General features: G+C 38.2%; 2 protein-coding genes and 1 long non-coding RNA gene across 7 annotated transcripts in view; 2 read left to right on the top strand and 1 right to left on the bottom strand.

The window, feature by feature from the left end:
* LOC103381416 (glycylpeptide N-tetradecanoyltransferase 2-like) overlaps positions 1-2658 on the top strand; it is an 8574-nt gene extending 5916 nt beyond the window's left edge. Inside the window, exons 9-11 of the mRNA XM_025058021.1 lie at positions 13-195; positions 1209-1346; positions 2610-2658. Coding sequence (XP_024913789.1) covers positions 13-195; positions 1209-1346; positions 2610-2633 — 345 coding nt within the window. The 3' untranslated portion in view covers positions 2634-2658. The remainder of the gene's footprint in view (positions 1-12; positions 196-1208; positions 1347-2609) is intronic.
* Positions 2659-2837: 179 nt separating this feature from the next.
* Positions 2838-3038, bottom strand: LOC112487385 (uncharacterized). The gene is made up of 2 exons (XR_003050439.1): positions 2973-3038; positions 2838-2918 (listed from the first exon to the last, which is right to left on the bottom strand). It is a non-coding gene; the product is annotated as an uncharacterized LOC112487385 (long non-coding RNA).
* A 1073-nt stretch (positions 3039-4111) lies between these two features.
* Positions 4112-20878, top strand: LOC103381401 (supervillin-like). 5 transcript variants are annotated; one of them, XM_025057392.1, is made up of 3 exons: positions 4112-4516; positions 16974-17419; positions 19378-20878. In XM_025057392.1, the coding sequence occupies exons 2-3, from the start codon at positions 17064-17066 to the stop codon at positions 19406-19408; spliced, it is 387 nt and encodes a 128-aa protein (XP_024913160.1). In that variant the 5' UTR covers positions 4112-4516; positions 16974-17063; the 3' UTR covers positions 19409-20878. The 5 variants fall into 5 exon arrangements, with proteins under 5 accessions (XP_024913160.1, XP_024913158.1, XP_024913157.1 ...); XM_025057390.1 differs by having other exon boundaries at positions 4113-4516; positions 16967-17419; XM_025057389.1 differs by having other exon boundaries at positions 4113-4530.
* The last annotated feature ends 571 nt before the right edge of the window (positions 20879-21449 follow it).

Genomic DNA, 21449 nt, shown 5'->3' with positions numbered 1-21449 from the left:
CAACCCCCCCCTCCCCCCCCCATACAGGATGATGATGGCAAAGTGACGGACATGGTGAGCTTCTACGGTACTGCCTTCAGGGTGCTGAATCACCCAATACACACTGACCTGAGAGCAGCCCATCTCCTGTGTGCAGTGTCATCTGTCCCCGAGCCGACTGACCTCATCGAGGACGCCCTGGTTCTTGCCAGAGCTGTGAGTGATTATTATTATAATATATAAGCGGACGATGATGGATGGATGTATATTTTTATATTTATATATATATATATATATATATTTATAAATATTTATATATAGCGAATTTGAGGTGTTGATGCCACATTTCTAGTAGTAATTAACTTCAAGTAACTTGGAATTTAATTACATTATATGTATATTTGACAATATAAATATATAAATATATTCTTATTTTATATTATGCCTTTCATTTTCCAACTTGCGACATGAAAGGACTGAGTCAATCGCTGAAGAGAGGTGTGGAATGTGTCTGTTTTTCTAAATAAAATACCAGACGGACTAATGTAATTTTAAAAAACCCAATCAAAATAGACTGTTTTATTCTATCTGTTTGGCCTGTACCGAAAAATACATGGTCCACTACTGAGCTACGACCCAGTGGTTGGGAACCAATGTATAACACATGTAACACTGTAGGTCGTCACAGAGCATTATTTTCTGATGCATTTATTTTTTTATTCCCTTGTGTGTACAGTGTATATTTGATTTACTAAATATTGATGGTATATAGGTTATTGCTAATACTTAACACCTTACTTCAACTCATAACAATGTAAGTTGCCATATAATGGAGTAACAAGACTTGAGACTACACTCACTGACTCAGCGGTTCTCAGTTATTTTCACGTCATGTCCCCCTCTTGTGGACAGAAATGTTTTCGCACACCCCACCCAAGAATTATTGTGAACTATTAAATACTATTGAGTAAACCTGATAACATGTATATTTCTATCTGTACAAACCACTGTATGAGTTGCTGCCCCCTAGTGGCTGGAAGCTTGTTATCATGCAAGCATTACAGCAGTGCTACATTGCCATATTCCATTGGAAGCCCCTCACGCCCCCCTGGACCCCCACCACGACCCCCCAGGAGGGCCCGCCCCACTATTTGAGAAGTACTGTATTAATCAATGTGTGTCAATAAGAGTTAGTGTCACTGAAATACGGTGTTTCCTTTGACTGACAGAAAGGCTTTGACGTCTTCACCGCCCTCAATGTGATGGGTAACACGACTTTCCTGACAAAACTGAAGTTCAGTGACAGTGAAATAAGCCTTCATTACTACCTCTACAACTGGCAGTGTCCCGACATAAGCCCTGACAAGGTACTGCTTCTCCATGATTTATAGTTGTTCACAATCCAAAGCCTAGGTAGAGGGAAGAATTATAAAGTATAAATTCATTTTAAAAACAACAACACTTTGGGGATATTTATGGTACAGTGTCTGTGACCCCAATAGCTTTTTATGCTCTCAGTAAATATTTGGTTATATTTAGTAATGAGTCATTTTGCCATATGCTATAGAACCTACCAATGGTGTTGTAATACCATAATTCATAGTCCAAAATCAATCAATGATTTAATTATACAGTACAAATACACTTGTAGGTGGTGTGTTTAATTTTAGCCAATAAAAAATGTATCTACTCTAGTATTTTTATATTTCATATTACATATGCATTTTGGTTCAGGGGCCGCATGCTACCTGAGTAGATGTCAAGTGGGCCAGACCAGTACAATCACACTGTAATAAATTATAAATTACAATACGGCCATGTTTTTTCCCTTTGTTTTTATGCAGAGAAGTACAGGTTTATTAGATATTTATAATTATTTATTCGTATTTAATGAAATAATAATAATTTTACAAAGACTATTCTGAACATGAAGTGCTTGCGTGTTTATTTATATTTGTCAGCAGGCCGGATTAAACATCTTAGCGGCCAGTTTTTGACCCCCGGGCCGTATGTTTGACACCCCTGCTGTAGTAGTATAGTATAGTATAGTATGTAGATAGATATTTTCATTGTTAATGTTCTTGTCTAATCTACCATGCATTATAAACTTCTATAAATATAAATATAATTCTCTGTCCTTGGAATGCAGTAACATGTTCATTTCCCCAGTGTGGGGTCAATGATTTAAGACGTAGTAGTAGCTTGGTGGAGTAGCATCTCTGCCTGTGTTGTAAAGCTGTTTGCATATGTAAACATGTACAGGAAGAAGGGAAGGTAATGCTACTGACTGCAGGCTACACAAATTCTGGCGATAACAGCAATTCTGACGACGCCTTTAATGGAACCACGATGGAGAGAAATCCAGAACATGGAAATGGGCTGGGATTTTGATTACAGCCATGTTTCAGAGGAACTGAGACATATGTAGTTCTGCACTGCTTCATGTGCTTCGTACTGATTTATAAAGCACATAAAAGGTGTTTTCTGCATCTTATGGTGCCCGCAATAAAGAAGAAACAAACACCCAGGCAGACCATACTGTACTTAAACACAGCATCAATTTTAGATTAAAAAAAATCCCACTATGTATTAAATGGTTTCAAATGTTTGGTTTCTTTTATATTTTACAGGTGGGTATTGTGCTGCCCAGCTAATCAGATGTCACATTCAGACAGATGGGAAGAAACAAAAGACAGACCGGAGGAATATTTATTCATATCAGTGGGACCAGCTGCAAACCCCGCAAAAGCAAAAATGAAAAAAAAAAATTATTTTATTTTTTCATAGAATATTTATTCATGTCAGTGGTGAAACTTTTATGGGACCAGCTGTAAACCCCGCGAAAGCAAATATGATAATTTTTTTTTTTTTTCATGTCTAAATGAATCACCTGATAATTATACATTACAAATCACATTTCTGTAGGATAACGGTGTAACCTCTCCTGATAATTATACATTACAAAACACATTTCTGTAGGATAACGGTGTAACCACAGGGTGGTGCTAAAGCCTACATTATGGTACAAAATAATATATTAAATAAATGATTGAACAAAATGCAACGGCTGTTTGATTTATTTTATGTTCTATTTCTATTTCTATTTCTACCCCTTAGAAGATTATTTAATTTAATTACTGTACTCCTTGAAAAAAAAACATTGCCTTATAAATATTAAAAGTGATATGATACGCTTAAATCGCCTAAAAAGTGATATCATACGGTTAAATCTCCTACACTTAAAGAGATTACTCATTTAAGCTTGCTGCATACACTAACGTCATACAGTAGTCTTTGAAAGACAAAAATATTAAATGATAGAAATAAGTTATCTTGCGTATTATAGGGTAATAATATAATAAAATACGGTATATAACTATTCCTGCATTTTCCAACTGTAGCCAGTAAATGGCGCTATAACACTATGATGTTCGTAACAAAAGCGCACGTATCTTGCTGTACTTTTGCTATTCTTTCAAACTTGAAAAGTATAAAACGTATACCAACACGTGACTGCAATTACTGTGACTATTACTAATACATATCTTAAAGTACTTTTAGCTCTGCAGAAAACATAGCATCTTGGTGTCCACGGGAACAACACGATACAATAAATTGTATTAACTGTCAAATTAAGTAAAGTTATATTTGAATGGATACATCTTGTGTAGGCTTAATCATATTTCTTTTGTGTAAACCCTGATATTTGTAATTGCAGTACATGAATCGTAACGTCAAAAGATTTTCTTCCACAAACGGATATTTGAAATTATTAATATATGACTTGCAGCACACTGTAGCTTGTTTTTATTTCGACTTCCCTGACATAAATTAACTTAACAGTATTGAAAATAGTGCTTTTAGACAAGGGAAATAAACACCAATTTAACAAAAATGTCGATAAAAGAAAAAAATATGTATAACGTTTATTGTATGTTTAAACACAGTAATGACAGCTGGTGTATTTAATATTATACCTTCAATTAAAAGCAGTAGCTTGAGAGGTTGTTGCACAAAAACAAACGCCTGACAATGAACAACAGTTATACAATAAGTAAATTCAAAAGAAGTTGACATCTTTTCATATTTGGGAGAAAGGCGTATAGACGAAACACGTGAACGCAACGTTGCAGGTTTGGACCAATCAGAAGCGAGGGAGCGTTTTAAGTTTGAAGAGACTTGAGTGCCGCGGCAGCAGCAGCGGAGGATTTCGCCACTTCTGCGAGCTCTCCTGAGTTTGGAACAGTCTTGTGTTTAAGTTTGCCTCAGTGGAGGATATGTAAAGAAAACATAGCTGTTTCCTGACTTAAGCGAGAGTCAGTTCTTCCGTGTTTTCTGCGTCTTTTTATTTTGTCGAAGACTAACTCTCTTGCCTGTGGGGCGTTCACTGACCCTCTACACTGCGTGCTCAGGTTCTCAGTACCATTGCAGGAAACTTACAAAACAAATTGGTTGAAACGGCGGTGTTTAAACAGCTGTGAGCTCACAGAGGACTCAAATCCGATTGTCACCGCATTCTTCGTCCAGCAGACTTCCGGTAAGGGTTGCCAGGTATGTAATGTCACACTGTACGTTTGATTTGAGCAGTAACGGATAATATCGCGTGTTTCGCAGGCTTTAACCAGACACTTTGAGCTTCCTGTGACACACGACACATACTGTATGTTAAAGGCGATTCAGGAAATACTCGTTGTCAATCCAAACATGTTACAGATAAGGATGTTGTGTGTGGTTTTTGGTCGACACGATGTCTGTGTTGTTTCCTATAACTAATTTAACCTTTTAATAGGGTTGGGGTTTATGAGCAAACACCGGAACATGTTTTACCTTTGAATGCAAGTCCTGGTAAATTTAGCATCTAAGAACTCTGCTTCATTCTTGGTTTAAAGAAAAAAATATTTTAAAAAAAGTATTCCACCACTTTTTCTTTTATTTTTTTTTCACGAGTCAATTGCTTTTACTCTTTCATCCAGTGCTCTGGCAGACTGAGTGCTTGAACTCTTTCCACTAGACTGACTCAAATCCAGAGTTGTTAGTAAACAGTGGCAGGACCTCTGGATGGACAGGGAGGTTCTCCAAGAAAAAAAAAAGTAGCAACAAGCTGCGGAAACCAAACTCAATTCATAAATATAACTTCATTTACCTTCTGTAGGAGGAACATATTCAACTAAAACATGTTTTCAGAGGCGGTATATTGGTGAGTTTGAGTTTCCTTTATTTCCATTTCCATTTTATTGGTTGGCTATTTCCAGTTCCTGGTTAAACTGATGGAAGCTGGCAATTGTGGCTTAAAGATTGTGTTTAGGTATTACATTATTCTGGGAACTTGAGAGACCAAATGTCTGCATTAAAACAAACTCTTAACTATGCTTTGGAAAAAGACAACAGCAACAGTCATGTCACTCCTGACTAGTTTATTTAACTTGGCCCGGAATGGTGCGCAATCAAAGTCATGTTTAAATATGTCATCCTACCGTGGTTATTCAAATACACACACACCACTGCACTGTGTACTCGTAAGTTGCGAGTACACAGAAGAAATAAACTGGGTTTATTTCTTCATCCTGCAGTGTTCTGTTTTTTTTGTTTGTTTGTTTGTTTTTCTCAAACTGTCCATTTCCTCATCAGTCTTGTCCTTAACACTGCTACCAGCATGTAAAAAACGCTGGTGTTTCTGTTTAGGAAATAGTTGAAATGCAGTGTTGCCTAAACATCATTGCCTGCACACACTTTGTGTTTGTTTTCAATTTGTGCTACATTATGTGCGAAACATCATTGCCTGCACACACTGTTTGTTTTCAATTTGTGCTACATTATGTGCTTATTTTTATTTTATTTTTTTAATTAAATAGGAGACATTTTATATAAGTGTGGCAATTTGTAACGTATGAGGTTTGCCATCCTGTAATTTTCCCATTGCAAAGGTCTGTGATACAACAGGCTAAGACCTCCCTCAGCCTGTTGGTATTGTGTAATTGGGGGGTGGGGGGGGGGGGGGGGTGGGGGGGTGGGGATTGTGTGTAGTCATTGTACAAATTTCAGGACTGTGCATGTTGGTGATTGTGATTGTGTAATGTTCACAACCTCTTGGTGATATTTGGCCATTTTCTGCAGTGGAATCGTTCGATGCAATTAGAACTTAGTCTCGGAAGGATTACATTTTGAGGTAAATCATTAACACACAGGTTCAGTATTACGAAAAGTCAGGGGTGTGGACACTAGTTCTTGGTGACTTGGTAAATGTATTTGTTTTTTGTTATTGTAGTGGCTGCCAATTCACAAAATCTAGTGTTACAGAATGAGTGTCATTGCTGAAGTTTTTTTTAATATTCAGTTCAGAAGGTAAATATTTTGAATTACCAAGTACATTTGATTTGCACAGGATGGAATAAATGTACTGTATCAGCAGGTAATCATGACAAGAAACTGTTTTGTAATGTCTTTGTTTAAAAAAAAAAGATTTTTTTTTACATAAATCTACTTTTTTTCTACTTTTACCGTGTATGTTGGTAGAACTGCACCAACACGAGCAGTGGTTTACGTGATTGCTTGATCCTTATGACATCATTGTGGGTGCAGACGTCATGTTGGTGTGGTGCTGTCAGAGCCATTACAGCTGTGATTTAAGTGATTTTTAAAATGCACAAATGACAGGTCTTAATCGAAAGTAAGAAAGAAAACAAACATGAAAGAATCATCTGGGTTCAGAAGTCTAGAACAGTGAAAATTAAGTTTTCATTTTATATTTAGGTGCTGACTCACACTGGTGTGTTTCTTTCGTAGAAGAAGGAGGGAAGGAGTTGTCAAAGGCTAAGGCAGTGGGTGTTGGCTTGTGACCCCGTTTTGGCATCACCGAGTAGCTAGTAGAAGCTGTCACTTGTGCAGTCACAGGATCACAGCTGTCAATCAAAATTGACTTATATTTTTATATAATGTTATATTCGTAAAGGCGAGAGAGTACAGTTGTCTGATTGTGTATTTTTTTTTCTCAGTTAATAGGCGACCCCATTGAATTCCAAATGACACCAAATGGGGTCACAACCCCTAGGTTGAAAAACACTGGTCAAAGTGCTGTGACCTCAAAACTTTAAGGCACTGGCACAGTTAAATGACAGTGGTCTGAGATTCTTAATGTGTGTCCTCACATTTGGAGCCATCAAATAATTTACCATATTTTTTTCGGACTATAAGGCGCACTTAAAATCCTTTAATTTTTTCAAAACAATGTCGTGTCGTGCCTCCCAACACCCAGAGACTGCGTAGTGTGTTTTTGTATTGTCGAAGTATGGTGCGATGCCGGACGACTCAGACACATGGCTATCAATTTTTTTTCCGTGGTCAAGAACTCTTTTTTTTTTTTTTTTTTTTATCGATGCAGGCAAAACACACTCTCTCTGCAAAACAACATCCGCACTTCCGCACGAAACAGCGTCAAAACAACAATATGGTGACCATCCAGAACAAAAACAGTGACAACCGCCTGACTCTGGAGGGGCGAAAGACAACAATAGCGCCCTCCAGTGTCCACAAATCTCTGACCTTATTGATCTGCGACTCCATGCGTACCCATCTCACCGATATTGTCAAAACCCAAGTAAAGCAAAATAATTCGGGGCTTGCCATCATTCCGGGTGGATTAACCAAAGAATTCCAGCAGCTAAATATTGGTAGTAACAAGGCGTTGTTACCTGATGCTGGATGCCTTAGCTAAAGTATCAGTCTTAAATGTCGTCCGAGCTTTCACGAAGGCCGGAACCATCACTGAACAGCTAATCAACAGCACCGAGACTGACTCGGATATTAACGAGAGGGATCCAGGCGTGCTTGGTTGTTCCGCTTAATTGTTTTGCTGACTGTTTTTTTTTTTCCGCTTAATGCGTCTTAGTCACTTAAGTCACCATACACATATATAATATATTTAGAAACAGTATATATTCTGTTAATTTTTTGAGGTATATATATGTGTATATGTATATATATACATACAATACATAAATATACATATATATGTATATATGTATATATATACATATATATGTTTTTTCTTTTTTTGCAACATCCTCCATTCTTTCCACTTCATTTCTCCAGCAGGCAAATGTGACTTTCTGAGGCAACTTCTTTTTCCTTCTTACCGGTGGTCAATGGCAACTGCATAGCCAAGCCCTTTTTTAGCACAAATATTTAAAAGAAGAACAGCAGTGGGAACTCTACAGGGTGGGGTGTTATGGGTTACCCTCAAGCTAATCTCCACTCAAAACTATATAAAAACTTGGATAGCAGTTAGGGTGGACCTCTTCCAGACACTTGGATCCTAACTGTATTTAGTCAGCAAACATAGGGTTTATAACTAGTGTAATATTCCCCTCACTTTCATAGTTTCCATGGAAATCTGCAGCCGAGGCCTGTCTCCATATGATGTTTCACTTTGCATTAGCTCTTGCCAGGGCTCAATTACCTCTGACACCATAGTCAATTAAGTACAAGGCGAAAAAAAGAAGAAAATGTGGGAGGTTTTATTTGCGCAGGCTGAACATGATCCCTGTAGCACAGCACTTTCCAGTCCAGTCGGCGGTTTGTGTTGATTTAATGTCGACCAATACTTGTGTCATTCAAATTCATAAATTAATACAGCACAGGGTCATATTGTGGTAAACTCCAGGCAGGAAAGTGGTGTAACTGGAACAAAATCTCAGATTAGGTATGCATATGTGCAATGCGAGACAAACCCTGAGACCCATGAGTGTAAAGGAAAGTCTGACTATTTATAGCAGCTCAGTCCTCCACTGAGAAAATGAAAATATATATATACAAAAATTCACCTAATCCCTATAAAAAGATGAGACTGCCCTAAATATGTCATATTGAAACTTCTCTGATGTTTAGTTATGCTTTTAAAAAGATTTGTTTCAACTTTTTCTTGATCTAATTGTATTGGGTTTGGAAATGACTTTATATAATCGTGACTTTGTCTTTATTGACTCTTAATGAATATTGGCATTGACATTGTATATAATCATGACAGTCTTTATTAACTCTTAATGAATATTGGCATTGACATTAATGTGAACTCAATGCTCCTTATTTCCACTAGACTAGCAGTACGATGCGTTACTTATCTGGGTGAGTTAATCAATAAGTCACAAACCTAAGGGTGTCTTACACGGTGGAGGACACACCGTTAGCATTAGCATTTGCATGTTGAATCGCACTTAAAAATGCATTTATATGATCAAAACAGTGTTGTCATTTTGCAGGGTAACTGAAATGTATTGTAGTACTGTGTTCAGTTCATCTCTTGGTGTGATATAGTTCATCTTACCCCTAAATAGAAAATTGATTGCTAAATTAAAGGAAGTATCTATCATATATTTGGCCAGTGATCATCGGTCACTGGCGTTCGCTGCAGACTGACCTTAACCCTTCCATCACTGAAGCCTTAGTGTGGCTGTCAAAATAAAATAACACATTTGAATCCAGTCCATCTCTGCTGAAGTCAAATCACTCCTCACTACAGACATAACCCTTCCCCCTCCTTGATAGGGCACCACCCTTTACCCATCCACCCCCTCCTGCTCAGTAGCATTCCAGCTGGCCAGATGGTCGCTGCTTTACACATTGGACACCAGAGAGAGAGAGAGAGAGAGAGAGAGAGAGAGAGCTGACAGGGAGACACCCTTTGCAGAATTCTGTGGACCAAACATTCCAGTCTCCGACCCCGGCCCCTCTTTATTTCACCGCCCACTCATCTTTTTTTTATGCATTTCGTTATTTAGAAACAGAAAGTGTGAAAACTCTGACGGTGCAGTGAGTTGAGCAAAATGCTTAGTTTTCTGTTTTTGTTCCTATGAGCTTAAGATTAGTACTCGTCAGGTCATCTGATGTTATTCTGGGGACACATGCATTTCTTCCCCAGTAGAGCAGTCACTAATTAAAAAAAAAAAAAACTCTAGTATATAGAAACTGAATATTATCACAGTGTATTTAATTATTGCCTTACACATCACATTTTTTTAATTACAACATTGTATATAAATGTTCAGTTAAATTAGATTGTATAGTCGAAGTAGAAAGTAGTCAATTTTTAAAAAAAAGGAATTTATTTTAAATATGAAAAAATAAGAAAATTACATATTAGCTTAAAATATTTATAATTTTGTCAGTCCTTTAATCTGTATCTGTATTGATTGGAGAAAAAAAACCCTCCTCTTTTTAACAGTTTTTCTATAGTATTACAGCAGTGTTTCTCAACCTTGGGGTCGTGACCCCACGTGGGGTAGCCTGGAATTCAGTTGGGGTCGGCTGAAATTTTCAACAAATTATTAATTTTTTTTTTTTTTTCTTAAGCAACGGTATTCTTTCACTCTCACGAACATAAATGCAGATCAAATCAAATCAAATGCGTCTCATATCATGTGTAGTTGGAAAGTAGAAAAAAATTAAATCATGTCTGTATTTGTTTCAAATCAAATGCGGCTCATATCATGGGTAGTTGGAAAGTAGAAAAAAAATTAAATCATGTCTGTATTTGTTTCTGGCACGCAAGGAGTTTGAAGTCCTGTGTGTTCGCCTCCCTCCGTCGGTGTGCGTACTCATCCACAGCTATGCAAATCCTTTTAAACCAACACTTCTGTCTCCATGATTACAGCCCTGGGACACTGAGTGTGTGTTTGTTTTAGTTATATTACGTGGTACTGACAAAAACTAGTGTATACCTTATCACAGTTATACTAGAATACTTTTTTTTTTGCTGTGCAGTTTGCGAACACAAATGTCTGCCGTCAGCCAGAAATGAGGTGGTTCTAATGACCCTTGGTTTTGAAGAAAAACCAAAGCAGGAACAGGAAAAGCAAGCTTAAATAAAACCGGGCCTTTGATGATGTTGTGTGGAAGGGAAACTGTGTTTCCTGCGTTTTTTTTGGTGCGCACTCATGCACTCATTCTTCGCTGAAGCCTCATTCCCAGCAATCTAATTCAATCACTGAACAGTCACTAGCACCATTTAATTTCTGTTCAATTTCAAAGTCTTCAAAATCCATAGCAATCCTAACTTGTTTAAGTCCTCAAATATATAGGGTCCAATCTTTTCTGGAGTTTTAACCCAAATTTGGGACAAGCTCTTTATAATTTTTCAATTACACAACACACCTAGCGAATGACTTGAATGAGTCTCTCGGCCAGTAGCCAGAGCTGAAGGGATTACGGTAGACGTGTTTATCCTGGTACGTGTCAACGTACAACTCTGGAGTTTAAGCCTCTTCCACACCGAGTGGACTGAATCTCTCCGGTCTGGCCTCTCCTCTGCGTTTGATGAATCGCAAAAGTGACAGCGATCATACGGTAATGATATGCTACATGTATGAAATGATCAATTTTCCAAGTACTTGACTGTTTGTGTATGTGGTTAGCCTTTAAATGGTCTCATTCCTGCGGGGTTTTTTGAGGTTGCCGTGGCAAAAACATTCTTCCAGCTGCTGCAAGTGTGTCTAGTTAAAATAACACACGGCGCTGTACTTGTCATAATTGGCCCGTCCTGTTGTCTGTCGAATTTGAAATAGAATCACCTTGTTCGCATTATAATATTTTCATTTTAGGGGGAAGGAGTAATAATAAGGGGTCCGCAGCTTACATCGGAATTCAATTCCTATGGTGCGAAGTAAGTCGGAACTAGCATACTGCGCAGAAGTACACAACCCTGTTTCTACTAAGGAGAGGTTGACTGATATCGGCCATTAGTTTGAAGCGGTAATACGACGCCATCGTTGAATGATCATTACATTTTCAAAATGAAACATCTTTATTCTGTTATCGGAGTTATCAGAATATCAGAGTCTAAATTACCTATTGTTTTTAAGCATTGCCAGATTATCTTTAAATGAAACATAAATAAAGGGATTCTTTTGAATGACGTTTTACCGGTACCAGTTGACCTGCTGATTTGGGGTTGGCGATCCCTAACCTAGGACATAAAAAAAAAAAAAAAACATCAAAAGAGTCTAACTGACATTTGGGAGCCATAATGACGGCCTAAAAACCCAACACAAACGAAAGAGAGTGAATGTAAACAAAGCTTTCTTCCACTTGTAGTGACACGTGAAGACTTAAAAAGAAAATAATAATATATTTATGGGAAATGGCGTCATGATCACGAAATGCCGGACGTTGTAAACCGAGGACCACCCGTAGCTGCAGCCGTCTTTGTAGCCAAAATAATTATGGTTTATATGTATTACGTCCATTGACGGCAATGTCATCATACTGTAGCAGGGTGACATCAAATGTCAGGTGGTATTTTCCTCATTGTTGACGACTGGACAAAGGCATGTGCAACATTCTTTCTATGTCTGGTTACAAAGGGAAGTCTGCTTCAAGCAAGTCACTGCAGTTTCTGCAGTGTCAGTTACTAAGGCAAAGCTGAGTGAAGGCATGAGCACCATGGGGCCAGAGGGGTGTTTTTTTTTTTTTTTTTTTCTTCGACTGATTTTCAGGTGACTGCTTACTGTCAGCAGGACTTCTGGTAAAAAGGGGTTTAAAAGAATCAGTCAGATAAAGTAGGCAGGGGGTGGATTATTCTTCATCCCAGCTCCTCCTCATCCCAGCTGATTTTTAATCTCCTTTTTCCCCCCATACAACTCCCGACTCCACCGTTGGCTCTGTGGAGACACTTGTCCCGCATACTTATCCCAGCCTTCCCCCTCAGTGAACCATTTTCTCTGACCTCCTTTCCACCCCTTCTCCCTCTCAGTCTGTGTCGACCTTTGCAGATGTCATTCTCCTGTTACATCCTGTTTTCTTGGGTTTAGGACTTCTCTTTCACCGTCGCTCTTTTTGTTTGTACTTACCTCTCCCGCGTGTTGTGTCTTTTCCTTCGTTCATCTGTCGCTCATCTGTTGTCAGGTTTTGACAAACACGCTTTCCGTCATGACTTCCGTCTTAACGGTTGGTGAAACAGTAGATGAGCCTCTAATGGGGAGAGCTTTTTTTTTTTTTAATCTTACGTATGTGTGGAAGATGTAGTAGATCAGATGCAATCAGACATGTTGTTGGACAACATACTGATCTGGTCACGTGACGAGCGTGTTCTTGTAAATGTACTCTGTTTAAAGTACTGGGAGATTGTTGTGTTTGTGGCCTCGGCCTCATGCAGCTCGCAAAAACATTCACATAAACAAAAAACTAAAACTAACTTTTTAAAAAAAATAATTTGATTAGTACTAGTACTAGTCTTTCAGTACTAACTACTGAAATGCTTAACATGATAAACACATATATGATATATGTATCATATGTATGTGTATATATATATATATTCATATATACACACATACATAAATATAAATTAAATTAAAAAACATAAAGATACAGGCCACACACCTACATACAAACATACATTTGGCGTTATGGAAAATAATATATATATAAATATGACGAAAAAGCCAAAATAGAAAGACAAAGTAATTATAATAAAATCCACGATTAAAACACACATACAAAAATAAATAAACCATAAATGTTGAAATTCTGCAAAATGGATGGAAACTAAAAATGTTAAGAGAAAACAAAAAACAAATACATTTTACAGTTTGTTTGGGTTTTTTATATATATATTTTATATATTTATATTTTTTTATACCACAAAGTCGTTACTGCACATCAAAATAAAATCAAGACTTTTTCTCAAGGTTGTTTTGAATTTTTCTTTTACCAGTCCAAGTGAATAGGTTAGCTTTTCTTTCATGAAATTATCATTATCATTATTATCATATTATTATTATTATAATATTATTTTCATAAGCTTATGTGCTGTGTATGCAGAGTGTATGGACTGACTAGTGTTTCCTGCAGGTTCTTTAAAATTTTTCTTTTTCTTTTCACAAAGGTGACTTCATTGTTATTGTTTTTTTGTTTTGTTTTTTTTAATCCTACATTATGGCCTTCTCATTATTATTCTTATTCTTGGTACCGTTGATGATTGATGCTGTGGCAACGATGGTATGATCATTGTACTAGAAAAGATGCTAGCATTGACGTAAGTGTCTGTGAAACCTTCTTTTAACAACCAATGGCAATTATAAGTGACTACTCCACGGTTCAAAGCGCTGACAGATTCATGTAAAAACGGAGCAGGAGATGCTAAATACATGCAGATGGGATAAAGTTGGTCTCCAAACATTTCTGGTGTCAGGAGATTAGGTAGATGACTGCTGCAAATGATGGTGTGTGTGTGTGTATTTAAAAGGCCTGCCAAGCCACAGCTGGAGACTTCTCAGGGAAACCTGCACCAGGGAAAACAAACAGTGATGGGGATTGAGAGAAACACAGGTGGATGATATGAGATAGAGGTTACGTAAGGGCGGAAAAAGTTCAAGTGAATCTTGCGTTTCCACAAAATATGTTCCGTTTGTTTTGTTTTTTCTTCTTCTTTGTCTGTAGGTCTATACAGTGGGAAAACCGAAACAATTTTCCCCATAGGAATCAATGTAAAATGGATTCATCCATTCCTGGACCCCAGGTGATTTTGCTTATTCAAACATTTCAACAGTATTTTGTGCACAAGTTCATCCACGAAAACAATAAAAATAATTAAGTCTAACAACAAGAGATGAACACAACTGAACAAAGAATAAAGTTATAAATTTCAAAGGCCATTTTATTCATCCTTACTGGCGCTGAGGAGTCGTGATTGCGCAACGTTCGCTTCGCTTTCTCACAAATTATCGTCTCGGAAATATTATCGCCGCCCAACTGCTTTTCGTTGATCCAAATCAGTAGCAACTTTTCCACTTCTTCTACTGTCTTAGATCTTTGCTTGGTGATCACAGTCACTCCTTTGACAACCTTAGCTTCTTTTATTGCTTCCTTGTTCTTAATGATGGTACAAATCGACGACTTTGCTAAGCCGTACCGTAAAGCCGGATCGGAAACACGAACGCATAACCGTTCTTCACTTCTATTGTTGTTCTCACTACCTTTCTTTACCATGGTGATTTAGCTCTTAGTTCTTAGCGTGTATATCCCGACTCACGCCACACACTCAGTCACTCATTGATCACCTGCTGTTTGCGTGATATTGTTAGCTTGTTCGGCAACGGAGTTATGGTACAACAATTGGTATATGGTAGATACTATATGAAACATACAGTAAAAAAACCAGTGTGATAGTTCAGGGTTGTTTGTGCTGGGGAGCTACTATTCAAACGACCACACTAGAGTGATCTACCTACATATTTACTGATGTAAATTTGCAGGTCGGCTCTATGGCACAGTAGGATTCAGTTCTGCACACCATACTAGTAATAATAATAATAACACATTTGAATCCCACACTTGGAAAATTCTTGTTTAAACAGCTGATCAGCTGCAACAGGCTGCCCGTTACAGGCACCATGTATGTGCTTCCTCTGGGAATCGAACCCTTCCGAGGCTAAACACTACACTATGGAACCTTTTTTTTTTATTTTATTTTAATTGCTCGTGATTTACCAGCTAGGAAATAAAAATTTGCAAAATTAGCACACAAAAAAAAACAACTCATGTAATTTGAGATTCCCAGCATGCAACACATAATCTAACAACACTTATATGATTTGACATAGGGGAGTCGGTTGTTTACATGAGCCAGAGTCACAGACGGCCTGTGGAGGTGTCTGTAACAACGAGGGTAAACTATGTCATGGGTAAAACAGTGACCCTGCAGGAACTTAAATTTGTTTATAAAAAAAAAAAAGAATTTGAATATATGTTTAACAGTCGGACTCAGAGGCAATTTCTCTGTCCTTGGTGTGGGGTTCACCTCCTGGGTAAGTTCGAATCCCGGTTAGGAAGGTTCAGGGGGGTTGGTACGGTGCAGTGTGATTTGGGTGGCGGTCGTGGAGACTGCTGCCCCCGCGACCCGGTAACGGATAAGCGGATGAAAATGGATGGATGGATGGATGGATACTTTACTGTATTGAAGGTTGTAATTGCTCAGCAATGCCGATCAAGTCGTCCACAAGTTCTAGCGAGACCTTACTTGTAATTAAATACCTTGATCGGACTTGATCACACAAGTGAGACAAACAAGAACCAAATGCGGGTTCAACAAGCAAATGAGTTGATTTGGTGAAGTTAGTTCAAGCAAATGAGTTGATTTGGTGAAGTTGATAAGTTTCTAAGGTAAAACTGTTCATTTCCCCTGGGTTGGCTAAAATAACAGGCAGCTTCCCAACAACGTTGCCTCAGGGCTCTGGGTCTCCATGCACCGTCTTTGGTATGCTGTTTGACACTCCTTTTATAGGTAATGGACCTGGGTGAGTGGAGGCCTGTGCAGAGTCTGGAAATAAACATCCAAACTCTGCATCGTTCTGCCTTCATAAGGCAATGTCCAACTGTAACTAATGGCACAAAGTTTAAATTAAATGATGGTATGATTTGTTTTTTGTTTTGTGTTTTTTTGAAGTGGAAAATATGTCACAGTAGAAGCGATGAACTGTTTGTACGTCGGTGTGAGATGTTTTCAAATGACATTTTCTAAGACTCCTACTTCCTCCTTTATTCCCGTTTGAGATTTATAAGAATAGCTTGGTGTGATGAAATAAATTCAGTTTAAGTGATATCTTGTTGACAAAAAAAAGTGCCAAAAATAATAATGATAAATTAGAATTCATGCGAAATGTAACCAGAATTTAATACATCCAAAATAATAGGTCATAAAATTCTCCTTCCTTCCCTGTTTTTTTTCAAACTACCTTTAACTAGAAACTTAAATGAAGATTATATGACAGTGTGCCTGCATTGGTTGGTTGTCTTTGAGAAGCACTGGTTGACATTATCCTCACCCGGGGGGGTGGTGTTTTAAGAAAACATCCAGGCTGGAGCTGAGCCAGTAACGGAAAATCTTTACTATGTACATGTGGTTCTTAAACAGTTCCGTAAACAAAGTAATCTGAAATAGTGTGTGTTTCTAATGGGGTTGTTTTTTTTTCTTCCCTTTTTCCTGTTTACTTGCTAGTGCTAAGATGATGGAGTAAGACGTCGGTGTCCAAAAAGAAAGCTCCAGGCAAAGAAACTAGAAAGTCCTATCGACGGAACAAAATCCAAGTCACGTCATGGATGGAATAGAGACCTTGCAGAGCTCGACCGCAGAAACCAAGGCTGAGCGGATTGCCCGCTACAAGGCGGAAAGGAGGAGAGAGCTCGCCGAACGTTATGGCAACATGGAAGAATACACCTCCAAGTACGTTCGCAGGGACAGAAAAGCCGACGACGCGTCAGAAACGGTCCCTTCCACTACCAAAGATAACGGAACAGAGCCGACGTACAGCAGGAGAGGTGTAAGGAACAACGCGGAGCAAAATGAGGATGAGACTAAACCAGAGAAAGAGGCCACGACTCACGTCGGAGCAGAGTCATCATCATCGATACTGGAGAATGTCTCCGCGGTGAAGACGTCCTATCAATGCAGGTGAGATTGTTGACATTTTGTTTTATATTTTTTTCCAAATCTTCATTGCAGGCACTGGTGAAACTGGCTCCGCTATACAGTGATGGATGCCATGGGTGGGCAGGTGGTCTGCTACCCTCCTGACCTGTCTGAAAATGGGTTCCATTAAGTCTGGGATTCTCAGGGAGTTGTGTGAAGCCCTAAGGGGCAACTAGCAGCGACCTGAATACAAGCCGCAGCCACGAAATTTAAAAAGAAAAAAATAATTGTACTCACCCACTGGATTTAAAAAGAAAAAAATAATTGTAACTATATGGGCCGCACTTCTCTATAAGCCACAGGTGTCCACGTTGTAACATGGGATATTTAAAAAGAAAGATTTTAATTCACTTTTAATCAAATAAATGCTTTTTTTTTCCCCGAACAGTGCCTGTAACGCGGCTAACACGTTAGCTCTTTCCTGCTTCGGCAGAGAGGGGAGACTTAGTGATCTGCTCCAGGGCTGAAGCTAACATTAGCTAGCTAAGGGCTAACTCCCTTCCCTTTGTGCATGTCCGCAGCAGAGGTAAAAACAGAAACAGGGAAGTTGGGGTCTTTATTATCAGCCACACCGACCACAACAGAACACAAACAGTGTTTTAACAGCTCCTCTATAACCAACTCACGTTTCAATATGACAGGGCTCAAACTGCTATTAACTTTAGCTACCGACAGACATATGCTACTAGTATAACACACAGTAGCCTCTAGCGGTATGAACTTCGTTAGCTCGTAAAGATCCATAAATTAGCCACATTATTATTCAAACAGCAGAGTTCAAATCGTGTGAAAAAAGAAGCGGCTTATAGACCGGAAATTACAGTAAGTAAAATCTGAATTAAATTAAGTATATTAAGTTAATATGATTAATATAAACCGATTGTGAAAACATGACATAACCTTCCAAGGTTGAGAGTGGTTGTGAAGGTTAACCATAGTGTCACAAAATCTACTTGAAAATTTTGTGCTGTAATATGCAAGACAAAAGGTGATGAACTGAAATTTTAACATAATTCCCAGCAGATTCTGGAGTTGGTATACATATGTTGTACTCGGAAAGAGAGGGGTCACCAACTATTTTTGTCAGAGGGCCAAAATGTTTCTGGACAGACACTTTCGGCGCCAGACGCTCAAAAAAACATTACTATTTGATAATGTCATTTACTCGCTAGCCATAGTAGACATTTCCATGGGCGGGATTCAGCCCACGGGCCACCAGTTGATAATCACTGCTATAGATTTTAAAGGTATTTGTATTTAGATCTAGATAATATAGTTATTTGGCTCATTGGCCCAGAGGCAATGTCATTGGTGTGGAACTCCAGGGTTCACCTCCTGGGCAAGTTCGAATCCCAGTTAGGGCGGTTGGTACCTTCCAGTGGACTCACCACCTGCAGGGAGGTTCAGGGGGGTTGGTACGGTGCAGTGTGATTTGGGTGGTGGTCATAGAGACTGCTGCCCCCGTGACCCAGTAACGGATAAGTGGACGAAGATGGATGGATGGATGATATAGTTAGAAACTATCTCAAATATGAAGAATGTTCTGGAAGAAAACCATCATCTAAACTATCAGTAAATAAACTGGCCCAGTGCATCACATTTCTACATGTGAGGGGGGAAAAAAAGCACATTCGGTTACAGATGTCAAAACAACTGCTAACATTACCAAAATGAGTAAAGTGAGCAAAGCTCTGCAACAGTTATTTTGCCATGCTATGCCAGGCAGCGATAACAACCACTCCGGCCTGGTTTGGTTCACACCGTAGTTGGACAGGGGGTCGTGCATGTCTAACACGAGCCGGTCTCACCTGGATCCATTTTCTTTCATCGTTGGCGGATTGTGCTCCGAGGAGTTAAAGTGAAATAAGTTAAATAAGTGAGACGTGTCCTGTCAGGATTCCGGGGATGTACGAGATGTAATCAAGCTGTGTACTCCGCAGTGTCCACATAGCCAGACGTGTCTGCTCTTGACTAAAGAGCCCGAGGGGAAAGACAAGACAGTGCAGAGAAATTGAGGCTTGTGAAGGTTGGATTGTCTTCATCTGCCAAATATTCTTTTTTTTTTTTTTTTACCCTCTACTTTATGAAGCAACATCAGCTGAAAGGTGTAATTAAGTGTTGGATCAGTTGATTTATATGTTTACATAAGATATTTTTATAGTTGAAGCAGGAAATAAAGATGGAGTAGGACAAAGGTTCACAACCCCTGGTCCGGGGACCAGTGGTGGTCCGTAGGTCATTTAGTACCGGGCTGCAGTCGGACACAGTGGAAAATTTTTTGAATTTACTTCATTCAAAAAGAATCCAGTCATATCCCTTGACTGACAGAATAAAGTCTGAAAGATGTTTTATTTTGAAAATATTGAGACTATTGGTTTGAGTCTGACTGATTTATTTTGATAATCTGCCAAGTCAATTCCATTAAACAGAATTTCCTCAGCATCGTGTATCTGTTAATAATACATTTTATGAGGACAACACCTCAGTTGTAATTTTTAGTTTTATGTTTAATTGGTCATTTAGCAAAATTATTGTTATGATTAAATTAACTTCAGACTTCCGTGCGGTTACAGTAGTGGGTTCTGACTTTTCCCCTTTTTTTTTTTTTTTTTTTAACATGGAGAAAGTTGAAAATCAAAGGTAACCCTTTTAAGCAAATGTCCGCAAACTTTTTTTTTAAACTGATTATTAGGTTGTGGGGAATAAACACAATAAGAGAAAATGATGACACTGACTGTATTTTATTTACTTTTTTTAGAGCCACATTGTGAGCCTTAGTTGATCTTCTTGAAAGGAGCCAAAAAAACAAAACAAAATGTGCCAAAAATATTGCGACTCCTGATTATCTACTTGTCACAGAAGGAAACAGCTGTAAGACAAAAGTACTTCAACAACAAGTGGCAGTAGATTATCACATCCTCATGTCATCATCAGTTACTGACAGTTTGTTTTTTTTTTACTTGGTTACATCTTACTTCACTGTTATTTGAGGTCTTTTTTTTTACTATTTTATAGTGTTTCATATTTGCAGTCATGTAGTATTTGTTTTGTTGAAGTAATGGATAATGTCATTAGAATTATTTGAAACAGAGAGTGAATTGTGATTATTTAGTAAATGAATACAGAATTTAACAAAAAATATATAGTATATAAGGATTCCTGTGATATAAAATAAAATGAGGTTTTAATTATGAGTTCTTACCTACGACACAGACGATACAGTAGCGTCTAATGGTGGCATCTGTGGAGGAGGACGGGGAGGAAGGGAGGGAAGAGAGTTGGCCCGTACGTAGACACTTGATTCTGTAGCGTACCTGACACGTACACTATATAACTTACATAAACTTAGAATTAACTTCCTTTTTTTTTTTTACTTCCTTTTTTTGTGCTATTTTCCATTTGTATTCTTTCTTTAGGGGCACCGTGCTCATATTTATCGACAATTTCATTGTTTTATTTCCATGGTCATCGTGCGTTTCTTCTTCTCACCACCATCCTTACCTCTCACTCTCTTAGGACTCATCAGTAATATGGAGGATAATGCACAAAATAGAGAGAAAATCACGTAGATAACGCAAACACAATACGGAAGACTCGCGAGAGATGCGTACGGAAGTGGACGAACACGTGAAGTGAACGAGTGAGGCGGCGTGGGCTGCTCCGAGTGCTCGGCCACCTAGCGTCGGCGTCTGTAAGCGTGCTCGTATCTGAAATCTTTACTCGTATCTTGAAGCAAAAATTTGCACAAAGGCTGGCTCGTATCTCGGAATACTTGTATGTCGGGACTCTCGTATATATATGTATGTATGTATGTATGTATATATATGTGTATATATATATATATATGTATATGTATATATATATGTATATATGTGTATATGTATATATGTATGTATATGTGTATATGTATATATATATATGTATAAATGTGTGTGTGTATATATATGGGCATATGTATATATGTGTATGTATATGGGCATATATATGTGTATATATGTATATGTATATATAT

Source organism: Cynoglossus semilaevis, chromosome 8 (assembly GCF_000523025.1).
Source record: "Cynoglossus semilaevis isolate Cse_v1.0 chromosome 8, Cse_v1.0, whole genome shotgun sequence".
Classification (NCBI taxonomy): Eukaryota; Metazoa; Chordata; class Actinopteri; order Pleuronectiformes; family Cynoglossidae; genus Cynoglossus; species Cynoglossus semilaevis.
Note: the sequence above shows the minus strand (reverse complement) of the source record. Positions and strands in the feature narration are given on the sequence as shown.

Coding starts and splice junctions, on each gene's coding strand:
- LOC103381401 (XM_025057392.1), top strand. CDS start 17,064: ATGGATGGAATAGAGACCTTGCAGAGCTCGACCGCAGAAACCAAGGCT. Junction 17,420..19,377: donor AAGACGTCCTATCAATGCAG/GTGAGATTGTTG, acceptor TGTACTCCGCAG/TGTCCACATAGCCAGACGTG.